We start from the raw sequence: 23546 nt of genomic DNA, 5'->3' as shown, positions 1-23546 counted from the left end.
AGTCCTTTGGGATAACAAGCAGTGATTTATTAAAACAAACTGGGTATCTTCAAACAACCAGAAAAGGCAACAACAATACTGACTATCATGCACGGGCCGCCACATTTAACTCAACGAATGAGAAACACTGAACGAGCTAACAAGCCTCCAGTGAGCGCAGACTTGGATTCCTGCTAATTAGTGGTTACATGTCAATAAAATGCTCCAAGAATTTGACTCACCACAAAAAGCTGGGGCACAGAAATCTTGGACTGGAAAAATCTCCAAAAGGCACAAACACAGCCAAGAAGTTCAGTACCTGTGTTCACTCAGGTGACACCTAGCAGACAGCTAGCTCATCCACCTGTCACTTAAAGCGGTCACACCTTGATTAAACATTACTTTAAGCCATAACATATTTTAAACACCTAAGTTAGACTGTATGAAGACTGACCCCTCCACCATTGTCAGGAATGTTAATATGTTTAATCCTGCTGCAGAGTTTGGCATTTTTATATAAAGATCTATGGTGAATAACTCCCCTCAAGTGGCCAGTGGGGGAACTGCAGTTGTTTCCTTCATTTTTGCGCCACAGAGGTTGCCGCTTGTTTCAGACTTTACTTGATGTGTCTAATCTACCTTTATATAATACTTCACTGCAAATGTAAAATGAATATTATCTGCCACAAAGACAGGTTTGTGAATTCATTTGCTTCCATTTGTTGAGTTAGAATTATGGGTTTATTTATTTGCAGTGTTCATTATGTTAACCAAAATTCTGACGATAAATGTTAGTCAACAACCTTTTTTCCTGGAAGAAGATGAGACACAAACAGAACAAAAAACAAAAACCCGACGACGAGATGGGACTAAAATGTTAGTGGTGGGCTGTCGTCATAAAAAATCCATGACATTTTAAAGCCTCAAGCACCAGTTGGAGATAACAGGTATCACAGGTGGTTATTAACTTTCTCTGTTAACCCAGGCTTTCTGCTTCAGGCTCTGTGCATGCTCACAGGGGTGTTTTACGCTTCATTTGACACCTCTTCATCGGCTGTCTGCTTCAGTCACAAAGCAAAACATTAGTAAAACATTTTTACTCACAGTAATGACTAAAATGTAATGGCTTTTTATTGACTAAAACTAGACTAAAATTATAAAGTGTAAAAATGACTAAAATGTAACTAAAACTAATAAGCATTTTTGTCTAAAAACTAAGACTAAATCTAACATAGATGCTAAAATGAGCTCTTGTTTGAACATGTGCAGAATAACAACAGCACAACCACATTTTTTGTGAAGCCAGCGAGACACAGAACATTAAATCAGACAGCACCATTTTGATAAATGAAGATAAATACACGTAAAACTGTCCAAACTATTTAGTTTGCTGTTATGTTCAAAAACTTCTGACTGTGACTTAGATAACAGTCAACCCAAATCATCACATGTCTCAGTGAGTCACATGCTCCCAGACTTCCCATCGCTGATTTATTGCTTCATTATTTATACAATTGACTTAACCTCGTTTAAGATGGTGAAATATCACAAAGTTTGTCAAGTTGCTGCCTGTTGCATCACTGAGCCAACAAACCGGTGCTCACATATATGATTCGTCTTGCTTGGAAAGTCTTTAATAATTTATCAGGGTGACAGATATTTCTAACTGGAATTACAGCAGTCAGTGCTTGGCCAGCAGTCAGTTGAACAGACTAGACAGAAAGTGTATCTATATTGCTGAAAAGGCCTTAAATAATTTAGGCAGGTGAGTCAGTGCCGAACAAATGTTGAGTGACAAGGAGGTGAGAAAACGAGGAGCGAGGAAGCTTACGTTCACCAGCTCAGTGTGACACAATGTGGGTTAATCACCTCGTCGCCCCGAGGGAAGAGGACAGAATAGCAGGCTGATAAGACAATCAGAGGACCCTCAGATCGTGTTGTGTGTGTGCGTGTGTGTGCCATCTTTTTATTAAATCCACACTTTATATGAGACACTAAACTGCTTTAGATTTAAAATATATCATAATTCATTGATACGACACGGATTCAAAAATGTGTGATCAGATCCTCCGCCCCTCCTCCTCCTCCTCCTCCTCCTCCAGCACCGCTGGGGCCGATGTAGCCGACGTCACTCCAGCTGCAGGTAAAAACCATCCACACAGCAACACCCACCCGACAGCCGATTAACACAGTCTGCTCCCGTGATGTCATAGGAGCCTCCTCAGCGGGGTGACAGGAGAGGTGACAACAGCGAGCTTCACAGTAATTATGATGAGAAGAGTGCTGATTGGGGCTGCTGCTGGTGATTATGGTGCAGTTGATTGTGAATGGATGAGTTAATCAGACGCTTGTGTCATGTTTTTTTTTTGTCCCTTTTCATGGAACACAACTGCTGCTGAGGCTGAAACAGACAAGAAGAGAGAGTGATTATTAACATACTCACAAAATATGTTTTTTAATGCGCAATTGCAAGAATAAAACAATTGTCAAGGATCATCATTTTACACATGTTAGATATGTTCTTGCTTATTACAATCTAATGTCATTCATGTTCATTTGCAATAGATGAATCAGGCCTTTTTATACCTTTACTTTGTTCAACATGCAATACTTAAATTATCCAGTAGGGGGCAGCAACAGATGTTTATTGGTATGACAAATCGACCACACAAGCTGTCCAATATACAGTTAACAGGGAAACAAGATGCATCTCTGTGTTGACAAGCATTCACACTCACTCTGCATGTTCCATGTAAAGGCCTTTACATACTGCTGTAGGCAGCAGGAGCATGACACCACATTAGATTGATTGCTGTGTAACACTGTGACCTGGTCTTTAAATACACCATGATAAGTGCTTACAAGGATATGAGGAGGTTCACCATTCAATCCCTATATGTGATGAACAAATACAAGCAGCATGATTGGATATTCTGCATCTGTTAAAATAAGAAAAATTAACTCAGTAAAAGATAAATAAATATGCAGAGTTGAGTTGGTTTGCATTAACTTGCTTGCAATAGCAGGAAGGCCGACTTTGCCGAATAGGATCACACAACAAGCACCATGTAGCCGAGACAGCTGAGCCATAGGAAAGAATTTCAATGTCAATTTACTGGATTTGTCTGTGACAACACACGTCATCTGAGTTCCCACATTCCTTGGCATCCACTGAAAATAGTTTCAGGGTTTAGAAGTTCATTTGGAAACTGGATTGTACTGTGACAGTGCAGGGAGGAGAGCACAGGAGCACAGCAGCAGCAGCGTGGGTGAGTGGGTGGGCAATTTTAAAGCAAGGCAGTGAAGGCAGCACACCCAAATCTTTGATAAAACATGGGGATTAAAAGCTCACATGGGAAGACCGTGCCAGTATGGCTGTCTCTACTGTCTCCCGGGCAATGGCAATGTTTACCCAGCTATTAATATCAAAGCACACGCCACCTATCATAGAGACACAAGTGAGAGTGATGGGAAAGAGAGAGAGGAACAGCAGGTCAGACGGGGTTAAAGAGACAAATATATCCACCAGAGGCATGAGATTAGAGATGTGCAGCTGATGGCAGAAGTAATAATTGATAAATTAGATTGAGTAAATTGTAGATTTAGAGTTGAAACAGTGCATCTATTGAAGGTCTGCACACTGACACAAGGACAGTATGCTCAGAGGACAAACACGAGAGGTGGAACATGAAAGATAAATGTGGGATGTTAAGTGTTGAGTGGGGATTGTTCAGAGAGTAGAGATAACTGTCTGTTTGTATCTAAATAATGGGAGACAATGGGGGAGCTACGGGGGGTTCGATTACTTGTAGCAGAGGCTAAAGATTATTAAATAAAACAAATGATATAAAATAATTCAATGTTACAATGTAAGGATGTTACAATTTAATTTAGCAGACGGGAGGGAAGAACATGAGCAAGAGCCAACAAACAGCTTCAAGTGTGATCAGACACAGGTGCTGACAGGAAGTGCACAGAGGCAAAGCACAGGGTGTATAGAAGCAGATTCTTTTCTAATTTTATCATCATTATCATCAACAACATCGTCAATATCATCAACAATATCCTAATGTTCATCAACAACATCCTTAATATCATCATCATCAATATTCAATGCAAGTTTTAGCCTAATGTTGCCGGGTATAAAATTTAAATGCACAACAAGTGCAACCCAATTCAAAACTAATTTGCCATCCAAATCCAAGTCACCACAAAAAGCTAGATTTACTCAATACTTCAGCTGTGAGATGAAACGAAATTTGCACCTTCTAGAGTTTAATAAACAGATTCATCTTAAGTTATTATGGAAACAGCACATCACAGTTCCAGCAAGCTAGCATCTGCCTGCTAGCTGAAGCTAACGTTAGCCAGAGGTGCACAGCACATGGCAGAAGTAGCTTACCTTTAGCCAACAATTCTAACTCAGAAATTAATGCAGCTTAGACCGTCTGTCCTCTTCTTCACGTCCTCCTCTTTGTCCTCTTTATCCTCCATCTGGGGCCGCACGATGTCCCCAACACGTTAGCGTCCTCGATGCTGGAATTAGCGTTCTGTGATCATCAGCACCACATTATCAACTCTCCCTCGATTCTTATAGATAACTAAAGTAGCACTGTGCAGAATCAGCCGATTAGCACTAACCTATAGTATTTCACTTGTAATGGTTTGTCACTTGTAAGTCCTAGACTTGAAACTGTGTGAGAAACGTGTGTTCATGTTATCCCCAACATTCAATCACACCTGCACAAAGGGAGCAAAGGTCGAGGGTCATCAACACTACCGTCCCTGGAACATCATTACATATATTTAGAATATGATTATATTTAATTTTTTATATATAAATGTATAAGCAAGATCGGTGTATCCACATATTACAGTTTTTATTCGATAAATATTTTTTAACAAAGAATTAATGGTGGGTTGGGGGCTTAAGACCCTGCTAGGCCCCCTTTGTTACCCGGCCTATAGCCTATCAACCATTTCCTTTCTACTTTATATGTAATCAGAAGATGGTTCATGAAAGAAAGCACATTTACAGAGGAGTGAAGAGCAGCTCGACTTTTATTAAGAAAATATCAAGGAAAAATCTTTTAAACATCATTGCACACATTTTATATTCACTTGTATCCTCAGCTAATACAACATCTGTTCCTCTATCGTGTGTATATATGAGCTGCCACTCAACTACCAAGGCAGGTCACTCAGGTGAATACTCAGTAAAGAACAGGTTATTAGTTTTCCTAAGTCCTCTTGATCAGAGGAGTCAGCCAACACACACAAACACTTATGTACAGCTGCAGTGTGTGAACATGCCAGAGCATTCTGTACTCAGAGATCAGAGACAGCGGAGGCCTGGATGTTCCCCAACTCCTCACCCCTCCCTTACCTTCTGTCTGTCTCTCTCTCTTTCCATCGCTTTTTAAAGTTTAAAACCTCTCTCTTCCTTCTGGACACCATTTTCCATCTGTCACTTTCTGCATCATCGCACAAGTTCATCATCCATCACAGGCAAAATCAATGAAACTGATAACCTTAAGAACACTTTCATTTACCTTATAAGGACATTTGCACTTTTCTGTACATAAGAAAGGCAAAATAAATCGTTTGCAGCTTTGGTTGGGTTCTAACTGGGAGATGAGCAGATATGTTGAGGCCAGCTGGCCAGCACAGGCGGAGATCAGCTCATGGCACAGCTGACAGTACACACCCTGCCTCTCCATCACAATGCAAATGCCTTCACACTGACCACCGAATGCCATCAGTGACAAAGCGTGACATTTACCTTGAGCTGTGCTTCCAGGAAACGCAGATAATGCTAAAGATCTACAGTTTTAGGGTTTGATGAATGTCAATAGAGATAAATCTATATACACCTTGTCATGCTCTTTCCTGACACACTCTGATCAATGACTATCTTCTCCCAACGGTCACCCTTCTCGTCTCTCCCAAATATGCATGTCCTTTGTCTTTTAGCCTCTCTGGGCCTCTAGGGACATGGAGCGACCCAGGGCTTTGGCGTCTTTGGCGAACTCCATGAGTGTTGGCTTGACAGGAGGCAGGTCCCTGGTGATCTCGTCCACGGTCCTCTTGCTGGGACAGACTCCGTCTGGTACTTGGAAGGGCAGCAGGTCCTCCTCTGTGTGTGGGGCTCCACGTCCGAGCCTGATGCCCAGCTCTGCAGGGGTGAAGATGGGCAGAGGGAGGGTGTTTCTCTTTGGCAGCAGCTGGTGCTCCCTCACCCCTCTTTCCATGGTGCCCACTCTGAAGACACCAGAGGGGCAGTTCTGCTTCAGGGAACGGGCCAGCCACTGTCGGGACAGAGTCTCTCTTCGAGATGTGTCATTGAAATTCATTGCCTGCCTGCAAGCATCAGAGAGAAGTTGGAATTAGAAACTGTGAGAGCACTTAGTGATTGACCTTCTCTATAACTACCTTCCAGTACGAGTATTGTCCTACCAAGAATTACAAACTAAATGAGCTAATATCTCAAACCATATCTGATGATAAGGACGTCTGGTTGGTCTCTGAGCTCTCACCTTTCCTCAGGTCGAGTCTTGATATTGACACTATGCCAGTCAGCGCTGTAGCTCTCCCTGTGAGCCCTGTTCTCCTCCCGTACGCTGCAGCTCAGCTTAGCTGCCATCACCACGCCGTTACTCTTCTCCACGAGGTTGCAGATTGGCACCATCTCTGCTGTGTGTATGTCTCTCTCAGATGTATCTTCTCAGATTGTTCTTGTTGATCAGTCTCAAGCTCTGCTTGTGTTCCTGTGATGAGGCTGTTTGTTCAGTGATGCTCCAGCTGTCTGTATCTTCTGGCTTGCACTGTCTCTCTCTCTCTCTTTGCGCTGTCTGTCTTGGCTTGTGTCTGTCTGCAGCCTTTATAGACGTTCTGTAGCTATTTCTGATCCATGTTGTCACTCTACAATCAGCGTGCACTGACATCTGACACCAAGTCCTCCGTGTCTCATTCCCCGAGTGCTGGAAGCCACTTTGAGGAGGGGTGGAGGGGTAATTGGGTGGAAAATCCCCTGATTCTCAAATTGTACGCCAAGTCACTTCTGTAATCACTCATCACAACACTTTCCAGCGAGGATCAAAGTGTCTTAGAGATGAAAGAACATTGGAAACACTCTGTATGGAGATTACATAAACATGTAGACAGACACAACCGGTTTAGTCTACGATGAGGGGTCTTATAAAGGATTTGGTCTCCGCACAAAGACACATTGTGTTAATGTGGAAAGCTAACAATGACACGGCTGTTTCACACAGAGGATACTTCAGGCATGTAGGTTAAGGAGCAAGAATAACACATCGTCATATGAAGAAAAGGTGACAAGCTGGAGAACTTTATGGAGTATCCAGCTGAATTTAAATCACAATGCAGTTCAGATGGAGTTTATACAACAGCTGTGCCTTGTGAAAACATCAAACCCCCTCATTAGATGCCATTACAGTGCGCTGCCTCACAGTAGCAGTGGGAGCTGCATCCCCAGTGATTCATTACCTCAGTGACAGAGCACCACGCACGCCAATAATCAACTCCAGTTACAGGCTGGGACACACACATGCGCTACACACACTCACCTCTGACAGGTGTGATGTTACCACCGGTTTCTGTCTCTGACTCATTCATCCACATCAGGCGCCGGCATCATCGGAGAGCAGAAATCAGATATGACACACGCAGCGTAAAGTTTCCTGCTCCTAATGACACGAAGCCTGATCATTCACACTGTCTTTAAATGTGTTTATTATTAGTTTCACATGTGCTAAATCTGTGCCAAATTATGACTTAAAGTGTTTCCCAGCACATATTCGTGTTTGAAGCGAAATAACTGCCTTTCCTTTTCACTGACGACTCAGGCCCTGTTTATCTTATGCAAGAGCTAAATGCTATTTTCTTTCTACCTGTCGAGAAAATTCTTCAACCTGTCAGCAATTCTTCAGCTTCCTTTCAGTAACTTTTCAGCAGGGTGACATAGCGATTGTAAATTATTGCATAGTGCCAGAGCAGGAACACCAAAGGCATCCCTGAGGTCACGTGTTCATTTCAAGACACCACGGCATCCATGAAATGCCATTTCAGAAACCCAGTAAGTCAGAATGTCCTTCAGTGTTGAGATCATATCTTTGATTCGCCCTGACTCGGAGCGATCAGATTGTAAAGTAGACAGCACGCAGAGTTATGTTTTAATTTGTTGTTTTTGCTATTCATCTGCTTAAAACGGCGAGAGGTCATCGGATGTGTGAGTCATGCTGTGCTAATGAAGGCAGTGGTGTAGAGGGCCTGAAGAGGTGAACACAGATCATCCCGCCCACCCTCTCCTTCCGTCCTCGTCCCTCCACCTGCACCGAGGCCAGGCCAGAACTTTGTGTTGCATAACAGCACCGCCACAGCTGCTGGGAAGTGACATTAAATGAGCTGTCACCGGGAAAGGGACTTGGGCGCGGGAGGGAGAGAGAGAGAGAGAGGGGGGAGAAGGGCGGTTGCAGGATGCAGCCGAGGCCTGTCAGGCAGGAAGTGGTAAATAAGGCAAAATACTGTGAGAGAAGTTAAAGTAAGTCAGATGTTTTTTCAGGAGGGAGAAATAAATTTAGCAGGGCAGAGAGGAGCCGTCAACACAGGTCAGCCTGACACAAAACTCTTGCTAAAATAAACCTGAAGGAAACTTGACTTCAGCTTGACTCTTAAGCTTTATTCTGCCACCACAAAGGTTAAGTGTCACCAGCAATGTGTATGTTTATGCCAGTGTGCAAGCAGACCTGAGCCGTGTTCAAACACGAGCTCCAATGAGAGCGTCTCTCTTACATAACTGTATCAACAACAACAAACAGCTGACCACCGAAACACCATCCTCACCAGATCCATCTTGCTACCCGGTCTGGTCCCAGTGGGACGATCAGACAGCAGACCGGCCGCACCAGGCCAGGATCTGTGGTGTATTTGCAGATCAGAGTGTGAGCCAGGCATGGGTACACAGCCGGCCGTCCACGTGAGTGCAGAGCATCAGACTTAAGCAGCCCCTTAAATTTCTCTGTTGACTTGCTTTGGATTGCTGATAGTTCTTTTATTCTTTGTCATTTGTATACTTTTGTGTAACTCATATAAGTCGTGTAACTTCACTTGAGGCGGCTCCAGGGAAGGCATCGCAACAACATGTGACACAGAACATGCTTTAGGCTTTATTTCACTCTGAAAACAATCAAACGAACACAAGTTTACATTCTCTCACTCCTCTGTCACAGACACAAAACATTTTAAAGTTCAACATACAGCACCAACTACATTGCCTTTCCATCCGCTGCTTTAATGAGTTAAAAGCACCAACAAACACATGCTTGTTGAAATCTGACATAACATTACTGGGCTATTTATTCAGTGTTGTTACTGTCATGTGATTGAACGAGTGCTGATAATCACAGGACAAAACACAAAAGGCTCTTCTAAAAGGAACATCACTTCCCTGGAGGTTCACAACAACTGAACAGTGAACAGGTTGTACAAGTTGTAGTAAACAGAAAACAGCCTCAGATAGAGATGAAGCTAAAATACTTATTACCTGAAGATCTGTTAAACCCTTTTAGATTTTGACCAACAAACAGTTTCTACAGCAACAATGAGGCACTCAAAGGTACGAGCATTGCAATGGTGTCGAGGTCTCTAGGGTTGTTGACTACTGCCCCCTGTTTGTGTCTGTTATTATTGCAGCCAGTAGATCTTAGGATCTGTCACTCAAGTTGCCCTCCTCTCTCTCGCTCTGATCATCTTCTTCTTGGTTGTCTCGTCCGTTCATGGCTTGTTCTACCCTGGCCAGCAGCAGCGGCAGGTTTATGGAGAGGCCCGGGGTCTCCTCGTCTGAATCATCCCTGGGAGGGTAGAAGCGCTTCGCCTTGGTGAGGAAATCTTCAGCTATATCCAGATATAGGAGACGATCCTGTGAAGAGATAAAGAAGTAGAAGAATGAGTTGTTAAACTTGTAAAAAGTGAATGTAATTATTGGATGTGGGTGTTGAAGGGGCAGTGATTTTTACAGAACAGGGACTGAATTCAACTTTTTATTCAAGGTTGTTTGCTGTAAGTATTGTGCCATGTCCTCTTGTGTGTTGGGATGAACCCTCTAATGTCATGTCAAACTTTACCTCCAGGAACAATAAAGATCTGATACTGGCCTGTGATCGGAAACCCATTTTTATTCTAAACCCATTCAATCAGAACAACAACCACCCAATTGTGATTTTTAACCCAAAGCTTCAGCTCAAGTTCAAAGTTCATTATCAGCTCAGACAAAGCCCGGCTCTCACTATGATGAATAGATATCTCTCTGGCGGGGGCTCTCTGCTGCTGAAGACGGAGGTCTCAGTGTGGAGCGTATGAAGCAGGTCACGTGCTGCTGTGGCATTACGCATGCGGTCATGTGAGGCTCCAGCAGACACATTCAGCAGGGAGTCTGCCTCAGCCATGAAACCTAGACAAGAAAATAACTATCAGCGGATACTTTGTCAAAGAAGTAACAATTCGTCCCTCATTTCAGTTGTCCAGCGTTACCTAAGTTCTCCAGGATTGCCTTCCATTTGTCTCTGACCTCTCGACGAGTGTCTCTCATGGCCTCAATGTCAACACTCAGACGACGATAGCCCTGAACAAGGAAAAGAAAACAGCCGGTTATGTCTCTTGTAGGAGAGGCTCTTCTGGTTAAAGCTCTTGTAACTTAAATAACACTAAGAATACCTGATCAAACTATTTAACACTCCTAAAGATGACTAATCACTTTGCACCATATTAAATATATACTTCATCCCTTTTCCCCCCACTTTGCATCTCCTGGAGTTTTTCCAACTACTGTTTAAGCTGTTGTTATCTTTTTTTAGCTTCTGTTAAACATGACAAGAGAAAGTGTCTAGAAACTCTTCGCTCACACACCGTGGATCCCATGCGGGTCTTGTTCCTGGCCTGCAGCAGGCCGTAAAGCATCCGGTCATCGTGTCTCTCCGAATGGCTGGGGTCTCCCGGCTCACTCCACAAGTTGGTCTCCTCATCGCGGCGCTTCTGGACTTCACGGTTAAAATACTCCAACGGATCCTGACTGCGTTCGACCAACACAAACAACACCCAGAAGTACAGTTATTACACAACATAACGTACAACAGTACATTAAAAAACACAATTAAAGGCATCTTTGGTGCATTATATTCTTCTCTGGGTAATGATAGTAACAGGGCACAAATATTTAAGTGGTATTTATGTCTCTTACGGTACTAAAGGCTGCTTCTCATCTTCATCATCTTCATCCCCAGGGCAGCAGCAGCAGCAGCAGAACTGCATGCAGAACCTCTTAAAGGCTGAACCCATCTGTGTCAGTGTCAGTAAGTAGCTGGTGTTCACAATAATCCAGAGAGAAGTAAAGGTCAAAAAAGTGGCAAATCAAAGGTCACTGATCCCCAAAGTCCACCTAACTTCAGCATCCCATTTTCAGGACCACACCGCTGCTCCACATCCAGTAGAGGTCTGTCCTCCGGATAACGGGACGATAGAGCCTGTCCTGGGCAAGAAGCTCAGGCAGATTGAAGCCCAGGATTGATGCTTCTCACTTGCCGTGAATGAAGGAAAATGAGAAGGCACAAACATTCACACAACCAGAGCCTCAGAAGACAGTCACAGCACAATCATGTGAGCTGCTCCAGCATTGTGTTGTGCCCTGGGGACAGCTAATAACTTCTTCAGCAGCAGGTCTAATTACACACTCTGGAGCCAATGTACCATGGCTGTATTGATTTAAGGGTCAATTATGTTCTTTATGTGTGGTTACTGAGATTACTTCACCACAAGTCTGGAAAAACTTTGTTCAATATGTATATTTGTAAAACTTCTGAATAATTCAGACGTCTTCTCATCCTTAACTCCTTTTCTAGAAGTCAGAAAAAATGTCAGAAAAAGCTAAACTGGTAAAGTGAACACTGATGCTATGTGACAATAATGTCCATGATTTTGGTCTCTGCCTCCGGAAGGACGCCTAATTCTCGAGAGGTCAATTGTGGCCTTTTTGTTACAGCGAGGCTCCCACACGTGACATAGGCTCGGGTCCCGGGCAGCTATTGTTCATGACATAAACAATCACATGATCCAAATAGGTTGGAAACTTCTGAGATTGATGTAACAATCTCTGACTTTTATATTTAAATGAATGTCTGTTAAGTCACTATCTATCGGCGAATGAGTTAACACAATGGTGATTGAGCCTATGGCCCGCTGATGAAAGCCTTTGCATTTGCAGTATAAAGTATTATTACAGACCGGGTGTCTGTGGCGACATTCGCGGAAAAAAAACAAGCAGCGCCCAGTTAGTGACACGTTTACCATCACCCAGCAGTGGTTGGTCTAAACCAGTGGTTCTCAAACTTTTTCTGTCAAGCCCCCCCTTGGAGAAAAAAAAAAGTCCAGGTAAATGCATTGATTGTCGCTGTTTATAAAGCTTATAAAAAGGTGCAGATGTCATTTGGTAACAATCGATCGCTCGTTTTGATCGCTACGTCATTAATAACGTCTCTCGTGCACATGCGGCTCACGTGCTGTTTTGAATTGCGAGAGAAAATAACTTTTGTAACTTCATTAAAGAGACGGCTGATGAGGGCAGTCATCAAAGCAGACAGAGAGACAGACAGAAAGAGGAGGGCGGGGCCAGCAGCTGTGCAGAGAGCAGAGGTACAGGTGTGTTTGGGGAGTGAAGGAAAGCCAAGTGATCAGATTAAAGTAGATTGTGAATTAAGACTTAATACAGTGAAGAAAAGAGTACAATTAGAGTGTGTAAGTCTAAATGTGATGTGCTTCTCACAGAAATCATTGACATATGCGAGGGCAACGTGTTTGTGTACTGTGCCACCCGAAAATGAGTCCGGGTTGTCCGACGTCAAAACATAGTTCCACCTGCTACATTTTCCAAACGTTGGCGCGCCCCCCCTGTCATTCCACTGCGCCCCCCAGGGGGGGGGGGGGGCGCCCCACAGTTTGAGAATCACTGGTCTAAACAGTAATTTACTATGGCTGAACAAACAAAGAAAAGATGGATGACTACAGATACAACTTCAAAAATAAGTGAAAATCCAAAGACAAAGGAACAAATTTGACGCTCAGATGAAGCAAACAGTCTAAAAAGGAAAGTGAGGAAAAGCAAGAGTCTGATGACAAAGGGAGTGCTCAAGAGCACAAAAATTGAGTAAAAATTAAGAGTCATTCAGTATCATAATTTTGAGCATTACCAGACTAGGATATTCCACTGTGTATATGCAGGATTTACACACATTGGAATAGGATGTATAGAGTAGAAAAAAATGAAGTAAAGGTTTGGATAAAGGTAAAGGAACACTGTCATGAGTTTGTATATTTTATTAGACATAAGACACTGGTTAAGACTCCAAAAGTGTTGGTCAGTATTTCCACGTGTGATGGCTTTAAATGAACATGTTTGATGAATGCTCTGAAGACACATACATTCAAAAAATGTTATGAAAGAAACAATATTACAAGCAGGCTTCATATGCATTCAATGTGCTAAGCATTGATTTAACGGCATAAAAAGTGCAAAACAAAACAGAAGGCTAACATGTAGTTTAACTGTGATAAAGGCACCGAGTTGTTGATATCGTTATTGACCTTCAGCTAAAACTAATTCTGATAAATGATCCAATTAGATCTCAGTAACAACACGTCTTCAATTACATAAAAAGGAAGGATTTCTAAGTATGATTGCAAACTTACTTACGGAGTACGGCTCCTCGGGACGATGTGATAAATGACCACTTCCTGCTCACAGCATCACGTTCACACCCATAAATATCCTCCTTCAAAGTGTGAACTATTCAACAAGTGTTTCATACCTTGTTTCTCAAGATAGAAACCTTTAGCCTTCGGAAAGTTTCATTACATATACAATGATACAATGACAGAATGATGATTCATTATTTTCTGAGGTGCAGACTTTGAAACGAAACTAAAACTTTAGGTAGAAGCGACATTTCTAAATGATTAAAAACAACATAATTCTCTATAATATATGATATGGTACGAAAACCTCAGTCAGTATATCTCAGAGCCTGAGGGGACGCGAGTACTACAGTCAAAGGAAGATCAGTAAACAGTAATAACATTGATTGACAGTTATCAGTTATGCTATTATAAGACAAGGACACTTGAGGTTATTGGCACAAGAGAGAGCTTCAGTGAGAATACAGTAGCTTCATTTATGAAGATTATCTTAGTCTGTGTTTCAAATGCATTACAGCTCAGCTAACAGCAATGACTCCTGAAATGACTCGTGGTTTGACGTCATCTTCAGTCTCGTGCAAAACAAAAGCAGTATTAAAATCTCTCGTGATAGCCGTGATTTTTGCACCCTGTCATACGGGATGCTTTCACTGCATGGATCAGTGGTGTCTCCCTCCAGTGGTGTTTAGACAGCGAGTGACTTCCTGCCCCGTCTCTCACAGTGCAGTAAAGGAGGATAAAGTGTGTGAAAATAGCTCATTCAGGTTCGGTGTTTGTGGAAATATGGCTGTGAAGTGTTGATGAGTATTAAAGCAGGTGCACCAGAGGCAGAATTAAGAAGAAAACATGCACAAACAAACAACAACAAAAAGGCTAACGATGAATAAAGAAAGATAAGGCTCAGAGAGACAGCGGCTTCATGCCACTGGACGAGTTCTTTTCAAACAAGTGAGACAGAAGTGAGCGAGAATCCCTCTCATCCTCGTCCATGTGTTCTTGTTTCAGTAATGTCCGCCCTGCAGGTTCAGGATACAGTTCTCATTGCACGGTGAGGGACGCAGCAAAACAATTACAGGTCCACTTAAAAGCATACATCGTCTTTGATAACCGAATCACTCCTCTTCTCCTGCGACTGAAATGTGTGGTCACAAATCTGCCATGCTCGGAGGAGCCGTCCTCTCAGCTACAGGTAGCACATACCTTCAGCTCAGACGCATCGGGAAGGTCCTGCTACGCCCCATCTCTGGGGTTCACTGAAAGAAAACAGTGGTGAAATCTCTCAGCCGACTGCGGCGGAGTTAGACGTCGCTCTTGTTTTAAATGTGGTGGTGGGAGCGCAGAGAAGGCCTCAGCTCAGAGATACGCTGGCGTAGATGAGTCATGAATTCAAACATGGTGGCAGCCAGACTCTGGTGGATGAGGTAGCGAGGCAGTCGGCCCTGAGGAGACACAAACAGTGAGCGTTAATGATGAATTTCTTTAGGTTTGCTTTTTTGTTTATTTTCACGTGCATGTTTCGTTTTTAGCGACATGGCTGTATGAACATCTACGTTAATCTGTTGGTTCAGACACTTCTGATTCCCACTTCCTCTGGAGCCATCATTAGGAACATATTAATCTCCATTTACAGACCCTACATTGAAATGTAGAATCTGTAGGCAGGGACGTGGATTTAAGGGATGGCAAGTGCTCTGGTTTCCGTTTGGTTTCCACTTCTAGTCTGAGTAACACTGACCAATCACGTATCAGCAGGCTGCGATGTATGCCGGAAAAACAGTCAGGAACAGGAACATAATCCGCCGTAATGACATCACAGCTCCCATCAGCTTCATCTGACAACAATTTAAATTTTTATTAATCTCTATAAACAGACATCTGCATGCTAACAGCTAATAATCTGTTCTAGATCTGAAATTCAACTTGAGATAAATTCCCTTGAATCAGTGACACCAAAGCAGTTCAGTGTTCAGATTTCCCGACTTCCTCGAACGCATCAGAAATGATCGCTCCGACCTCCGTTCAGCAAAGAGCATTTTAAAAGTAGTTTTCTTCTCCTCTTGAGGACAGACCTGAAAAAGCTTCATTTTTACTTTTTACTAATCTGCATCATGATGTTGAAATTTCAGCAAAGGTAAGAGCCGTTAGTTAAAGTAAATCACACAAGAATAACGGTTTATTTTTCGAGTGCAGCCTCTGTGTAACTATTTACAGTGAAACTGAGACTCACCAGAAACAGATGAACGGGTGCTCCTCCGGGGGATTCAATGAACCATGAAATGACGGCAATTATTTTGCTGACATATCTGGAGCGGCGAAATACGCTTCACTTTTGATCTGAACACACGGTCGCTTTTCAAGTTGCTAACTGGACAGTTAAAAATGCAGCACGCCGCAAAGCAAGTCTTTGCTGGAAGTCGTTTAGCGCTAATCGCTGGCTCAACTGGACACGCCCGACGTGTTCACAGTCGTCCTCAGAGGCTATATCGTCTCAGACGATAGCTGACGGGTTCAGAGATTGGGTAAATATTTAAATGTATACATTCACAAATCCTGTCTAGGATCAACATGTAAGCTATTTCTGTATGACAATATTAGCATGCAAACATTAGCATTTAGCTCAAAGCACTGCTGTGCACAACTGCAGCCTTGCAGAGTCACTAACCTGGCTGTAAACTCAGTCTTGTTTACATATTTTAAGTTTTTCTTTCTCACAGTGTTTCCTGTAATTTACATGTTTCTATTTTATATTTTGTAAATAAATTGTAACTAACTTCGATTGAGTAGTTTTTAAAACGGCAATTTGCTCTATACTCTATTTTTATTCTACTTTATTCTATTTCCCTTTGTATCAACTCTTTTCTACTGACTGTTGTATACGTACAGCTCGCCTTAAATAACCTTGAAACCATAGAATAACTGAGATATGCATCAGCTCACCTTCAGGTCTGTGTTGAGGACCCAGATGAAGGTGCAGACTGACGGGTTACTGCTGGATTTCAGGACCACAAACCCTCCCGGACCGTTCTCTCCCCTGAGGCCGCCAAGAAAGAAACAAGAGAAGACAGAGAAGTTAAAGCAAAGAAAGTAACACACCTGCACTTTCATCAAATCGATATAATGTTCCAATTTACTGGATCAGTGACGAGGAGCCCGGTTAGAGGCACAGTCTGACCTGACATAGCGACCGCTCGGAGGTTTGGCGTCATGGTCTGTTGCCATGCCAGCAGACAGGTAGCAGTCTCGTTTGCGCTCCACCCGCCGAACATTAACAAAGTCCCTAAAGGAGGAAAAATCAATTAGACAATCAATACGCTCTAATTTAGACTTGCAGTCCACATGCCAAAGGAGATAAAAAGGCTGAAAGGAGGAAGCAAAGATTGGAGGTAAGAAAAACGTCTGCTGTACCTTGCAGACACGACTCCCCCTGCTGCTCCAGCAGAGACATCGTACGACACCAGAGTGTTGTCATCAACCCTCTGGAGGATCTGAGGAGAAGGCAGAAAGAGCTGTTAGACTTTGGCACAGCTCACACAAACAATGAAACACATTTAAATAACTAAACGATGGACAAAGTTAAAGTTGTCACCTGGCAGGCGGAAATAGTTCTGTTCCACTGGACCATCTTCTCTGGCTGCAGAATCACCTCCTGATACACCAGCTCAGCTGAACACTGCATAAAGGCCTGAGCAAAAACAGTAATACACATCAACAACAAGAGCACAGCTGGGAGTCAACACCATATTTTCACTATTCAGTCAGCACTGAAGTAAACGTAATCAGATGTGTTGTTTTTTTCACTGTCGTTCACATGCTCTACGATGTCAGCACGATGGCATTCAAGAAGTCAAATCAAAACCTTGTGTGTTTTACAATCACCGTCATGTTGCGTCTTCTTCTGCAGCTTAATAAGACAAACTGAACTATTGTTCACTGAGATGTTTTGGGGCCGTCACTTCCACACACGTGGTTTAAGGAACATTCCCGTCTTGTGTAACTCTGTGGTCACTTGCTCAAACCTCTGTGCATCCCAACGACTGTGGCTCTTAATATTGTGGTTAGTGAAATTCATATAGAAACAGAAACGAGAAGACTCAGCAACAAGAGACTTAGAAGAAAAGGTACATTTTCAGAAGGGAAAAGGTACCATCGCATAAATCCACAAAATGTTAATTGACAAATGAGCAGGGGATTTCCTTTTAATACATTTTAAAATACTTTAATAACTCATTAAAATTCAAGTAATTATTAGGACTTTTCTAATTTTGTTCTGTTTTAATTAACAATAATAAAGAGTTCTTTATTTAATTAATTGAACTGTTGAATTAAAAATCTTGTTTTTTACCTTTTTATTCTTTTTAATCTTTTTATTTTATTATGTTCATTTTCCTAATTATTAATCATGATGTCACTTTTTATGTCAGTGTGTAGTCACTGCCAGTTAGCTTTCTCAGCTAGCTCGCTATCTTCACTGTCTACAGTCACGATCTATTACTATCAATCTACAAATCAAGCCTGCAGGTCAAACTGATCGATCACCAATGAACACAAAAATTAAAGAAAATAAGACTGAATGAATGAAAATTGCTTACAAATTTGAATATTGATGTAGAAAAGCTGCTATAATAGGTCAAATCATTAAGTACTAATACAGTACAGTGTGTCTGATTCACTGGTATCACTGGCTCTTGTTCTGGTGACACAGACTCACAGTGAACACACAGAGGGCAGCTGTACCTTGAGAATGAAAGTCTTTCCATGGAAGGGAATCTCCAGAGTGTAGACGGAGTCTCCCATGTCCTGAAACACAAACAGTGTTAGTATCATGACGCTGTCAGCTCAGAGGAAGAAAACTAAACTCGAGGACTGTTCACTCACACATGACTCTGGTGGGGGAGTGTCGAGGTTTCCAGGTTTTATCTGGCTTTAAGTTGCTCAAATATCTGGTTTCACAGAGTTCAGGGTCTAACGTATAACTCACTGAATCTTTCATCACCTTTAATAGAATCTTCTGCTTTTCTTATCATGTTTGGTCCGACTGCATGCCTGAGCTGAAACTGCTTTCATTTCTGGCCAGAGCATGTGAGCATGCATGAGCAGCTCCCCCTCAGGAAGTGTTTCAGGCGTTAGCTTAGAATTACTGTTCCTCAATTTCTGATTACTTATCAGGCAGACTTTAACACCTAAACCAATGTAATGCTAAGTTATTTTCTTGACAAATAAGTTATTGTACTTATTTACTGACGGAGACTAACTGACACACAACCGTTAATCTCAAGAGAGATCTGGTCCACTTGTTTTAGTCATTTCTAATCATTAACAAATGAATGGCTCGTGTTAAAATATACAAGTATTAGTGGCTTGAACTATTTGGAAATGAGAGAGTGAGTGTGGGATCTATCAGCAAGTGTCCTCACTTCTGCATCCAAACTGAGCATCATAAATAAATAACACACTTACATTGTTTTTCTCAAATTTCCAGTTGTCCTCCTGGGCGAGGATCTGTTCGACCACAGACATGGCCTCACGACCCTGTCGGACAAACTCCTTCTCCTATAAGAAAGTCAGAGGAGGAAAAGATAAACATCAGCCATGATGAGGCGAGGAGCAGCGCTGAGCAGAAAGACTCCTCAGACTGTTGCAGGTACCTGTGCAGTGACGGCTCTGCGTCCGAGCCCCTCCTCATCCAGATCCTCCTCAGAGCCTGCAGACACACAGAAAAAAACGCATGAATCAGCCCGCTGAGGACAAACACGCACTGTACGTGAGGCTCAGCGAGCACACCGTGAGCAGACATCACCTGCCATGGACTCGGGAGGAGAGTAGAACTGTCCGTCTGAAACTGCTCGGGGGTAGATCATGGGGGCTCGTTCGCAGGCTGCGTTCACCGCTGCCAAGTAGGCTGAGGTGACAGGAGAAGAGAAGTTAACAAAACAAATCAGGGTTGTGTTCAAACACGTCAGGAATCTCTCTCTTACCTCTATCGTCATCGGCCTCCTGAGTGAGAACCTTGAAGTCAAGAAACCAGGTCTCCAGCCAGGCCACCACAAACGAAGTGATGGGAAGTACGTAGCCAAAGGCATTCTGGGACAGGAGCTGTGGACAGAAACCACGTCATGCTGAAGCTAATAAAAGAACTACAACGACTGTTAGTTCCAGGACAGAAGTGGCAGTTGGTTTACTTCCCCCAATGTTGAATATAACCACTTGTGAGGGCTGTAAATGTGCATCATATAAAGAAAGTAAACAGAGGGGAGGATGCAGAACACGTCCTCTGAGCTGCATAAAACAGTTAAATCATAAAGTCACTGGCATGAATGCAAAAGTGAAAAGGTTTAGGCAGAGGTGCACTCACATTCGATACGATGACCTTTACAACAAGGAAGACGCTGGTCACTAGAGTGGTAACCTGTGGAGGAAGAAAGGGTTTGTTTGTGTATCCAGATATGCTACACATCATTCAGTGATTGTTTTACTGTAACTGAGCTCACTCACCGCAATCACCCACCAGTGCTTTAACCGAAAAGCAGCATAACCCACTTGTAGACACAGGAAACGAAACAGAGCGAGGAGCTGAGACAAGGAGGAAGGAAGAGAAAGAAGATGACTTCAAGCAGCGAGGTTATCGTGGTTATCATGGGTTGCAGACACGTGAGCACCCTTTACAGCTCGATCAGACGCTATAATTCAGGTTACATGAACAGACTTAGATTGACCCACTTACAAAGATGTCAAAGAAGGAAGACCTGTAGTTATAATGGACAACCTCCATTTCTAAGCTGTCCCAGATGGAGCTGGAGATCTGCAGGAGAAAACAACACATCAGTGAACGGAACAATAAAAGTGTCTCTAAATCCTGAAGTCTTCTGTGTATCGAACCCAACTCACGTTCAGCTCGATGATCCACAGCAGGGAGATGAAGAGGAGGTCGAAGGTCACGAAGAGACAGAAGGTGCGGCGGACGTCGGAGATGACTTTGCGCTCCGCAGGTGGAACCAGCAGGTACGGGGACGGGAGGGACATGGATGTAGAGTAGGAAGCGTTCAAGGAGGCAATGGCAGTGAGGCTGCCCCCGAGCTCTCCATACTCTCCAACCGGCATTCCTGCGGTGAGATGGGACACTCCCCCTGCAACAAGGAAGGACAAAGGTGGCAATCGCTGGTTATATTTAGCCTCACTGTTGTGAATTAACCACATCATGGAGGGAATATGAATAATAAGAGCATACACTGTTGATGCGGCCTTATGTGGATGTATAAACTCACAGTTAATACTCAGTAGCTGTTTCTTCCCATTACGTGGTCTACAGCAGAGCCTTTACATTGAATGAGCCACAGTTTTAGAAAGATACACATGATCCGTTTTTTATATTATGACGCTATTTAACTGTAAAATGAGTTCTCTTGTTTCTTACATCATCCAGGCTGATGTGGTAAAGACAGTTTATGACAGAATATTAAAAGGCACCATTGTAGCTTGGCTTTTAGTTTTTCCATTAAGTGAAATTACATAAACTGACAGAGTAATGAATATTACACAGTGCAGGAGGGCAGCTAAAATGTTGCTAAAACAACCGCCTTCATGACCTTTCTGCTGCCAGTTGTTTTGACCCATTCTGCAAAGTTTGATCTTATACAAAGCTCAGATTTCTAGGCTCTGTAATGTGTTCAATGAGGCTTTAAAAAGCAGATTTAACTGTCAATATATTTTAGTACTGGAGTGAAGGCTGCTTATGCTTTTTATTGTACCTTTATTGTACTTGTATTCCTTTTTAAACATAGTAATTGCTTTTAGGAGGAAGAGAGAGTGTTCTTACTAACAAGTCTGACCATTGGACCATTGTTACCATTGTTGGACCACATACTGAACTTGATTTTAACAAATGTCATAGGTGATCTGTTATTCTCTTTACTTATAAAACACATTCATAAGCTGTTGGACAAGCGTATCTCTACATCTTTAAAATCGAGTTTTGATTTAGTTTTAATGATTTCAGCCCCCATGAACCCCCCCACCCCCGCACTTCTGCTAAAAACAAACTGTCTGATTGTACTTGAGACTATGTAGAGCAAGCTAGCAGGCAAACTAACAGCAGTCAAACAGTGTTTAACAAACTAGACAGATAATAATCGCTAGGATGATTATTACACTCCTACATTTAGCTCGTGTATCAAGCACTGGTCAGACTAAAACTAGCTATCTAACTAACCCAGATGATAGCTGTTCTGGTTAGCTTAAACAGGCTAACTTACCTTCGTTTGTAAGCAAGTTACTCTGTTTTGCAAACTGTTACACCACAAAAAAAGTATGATATACAAACAGCTACACGATATAACGCTATAAAACAAGAACACACAGACTTCAACTTCAACTTGTGTTGTACTATCTTAAAAATACCACAAATTTTACCATTAAACTTACTTATTTTACCGCATCATCGTCGCCAGCAAGTCTTCCGGGCTGACCTTTCAAAGAGTAAATATCGCGGCAAGATCTATCACTCCAGTGATCAAAAAATCCCGTGACCACAGCGCGGACTTTCAATTTGAGGTTTTATTGTGAAGGCATTTCCACCACGTCATACGATGCTAATATGTCTGACTTTACATTTGTTGACGGATTTAATGACTAGTCATGAGTGTTTAGTGTCCTCTGGTGGTCACATTGCGAAACTACATTTGTTTTAAATGTATTTTGGTTCAAAGAAAGTAAGAGATCGGACCCGAAGACTATATAAACAGTCATTGATCGGACCAGACTAAATTTAAATTCACATTTGCTTCCGGGAAAACTGATAGAAACTTCTAATGTGCAAGAGTTGTTTATTATGCAATATTTCACTTAACTTATCATCAACCATATCACCATGATACACACCGTGTGTGTTTTTGACTTGGTGCAATTTTTTTGTACATAAACTTGACCATCCATAATAAGTGAAAGGTGTACCATCATGTATACATTTATATTTAATATTATTGTTTTAGGTTACTGTCTTTCTGTCTTGCATTTGTTTTAACCATCACTTGTTTTACCCTGTCCTTTACTTTGTAACAAGTGAATTTCCCCCAATGGGGAATCAATAAAGTCTGTCTTATCTTATCTTATTCAATCAAAATGGAATTAATATTTGGACTCAGTCTGATTTTATTCCATCAGCAGTAATCCCATAATGTAATATATTACATTGTTACTGACCATTATCTTATATAACAGATCTTTATTTGTCTTATTGTGCCTTCATTCCATTTGAACTTGCTGCGCTTAAATGTTGAAACTATGGTATGCTATGAAGTGCAGTTATGGAGGTCTGTAATATGGTGTCTCTGTGCAAATTCAGAAGTTAGATTGAAAACATATTAGAAATGGCTTTTGCAATATTTTGTATACCTATAGTCAAACAAATTAGGTTCATTTTGATTTTTAAAGCGTTTTTCGGGAAACTTAAGTAAACTAAATTGTGTAGTTTAAAAGAATTGAAGCTTGACTTATTATAAAAATGGGTTTATACTGCCCTCTGGCGGACACCGCGAATAACTGCATCACGTTTATTTTAGTTTTATTTTTGAAAGGTAAACCGGAAGTATCATACCTTTGGTATTGTGTGTAACTTGACTTAAAAAATAGAATGTAGTAACACAATATGTCCGCTAGAGGGCAAAAACTCATGCCCTAAATGATTTTACTTCACGTGTGTATAGCGGAAGGCATTAGCAGTAATGGAGCTAGTATCTCTGTAGCCAGCGAATTGGGTGGTTTTACGGGTTATATGAATGCCCGAAGCGAGTTACGTTATTCTAAGAATG

The 23546-nt window shown here is 42.1% G+C and overlaps 3 protein-coding genes across 3 annotated transcripts; all 3 read right to left on the bottom strand.

Annotated features, from left to right (window-relative positions):
- Positions 1-5022: 5022 nt before the first annotated feature.
- On the bottom strand, positions 5023-6821 carry tcap (titin-cap (telethonin)). The gene is made up of 2 exons (XM_069675770.1): positions 6516-6821; positions 5023-6339 (listed from the first exon to the last, which is right to left on the bottom strand). Exons 1-2 carry the CDS (start codon positions 6665-6667, stop codon positions 5949-5951), a joined length of 543 nt encoding a protein of 180 aa, XP_069531871.1. The 5' UTR covers positions 6668-6821; the 3' UTR covers positions 5023-5948.
- Positions 6822-9703: 2882 nt separating this feature from the next.
- mreg (melanoregulin) lies at positions 9704-11334 on the bottom strand. Its single transcript, XM_069676445.1, has 5 exons — positions 11237-11334; positions 10906-11068; positions 10531-10621; positions 10287-10450; positions 9704-9919 (listed from the first exon to the last, which is right to left on the bottom strand). Exons 1-5 carry the CDS (start codon positions 11332-11334, stop codon positions 9704-9706), a joined length of 732 nt encoding a protein of 243 aa, XP_069532546.1.
- A 2016-nt stretch (positions 11335-13350) lies between these two features.
- stard3 (StAR related lipid transfer domain containing 3) lies at positions 13351-22205 on the bottom strand. The gene is made up of 15 exons (XM_069675985.1): positions 22162-22205; positions 20629-20867; positions 20465-20542; positions 20236-20313; positions 20096-20149; positions 19719-19836; positions 19541-19642; positions 19389-19444; positions 19201-19293; positions 18478-18540; positions 17330-17425; positions 17149-17228; positions 16916-17020; positions 16681-16774; positions 13351-15182 (listed from the first exon to the last, which is right to left on the bottom strand). Exons 2-15 carry the CDS (start codon positions 20839-20841, stop codon positions 15060-15062), a joined length of 1353 nt encoding a protein of 450 aa, XP_069532086.1. The 5' UTR covers positions 20842-20867; positions 22162-22205; the 3' UTR covers positions 13351-15059.
- Between the last annotated feature and the right edge of the window lie 1341 nt (positions 22206-23546).

The sequence above is a fragment of the Semicossyphus pulcher genome, unplaced genomic scaffold (genome assembly GCF_022749685.1).
Source record: "Semicossyphus pulcher isolate SPU_LCO1_2020_fin unplaced genomic scaffold, fSemPul1.0.p SCAF_25, whole genome shotgun sequence".
Taxonomy (NCBI): Eukaryota; Metazoa; Chordata; class Actinopteri; order Labriformes; family Labridae; genus Semicossyphus; species Semicossyphus pulcher.
This window is presented reverse-complemented; position numbering and strand designations above follow the sequence as displayed.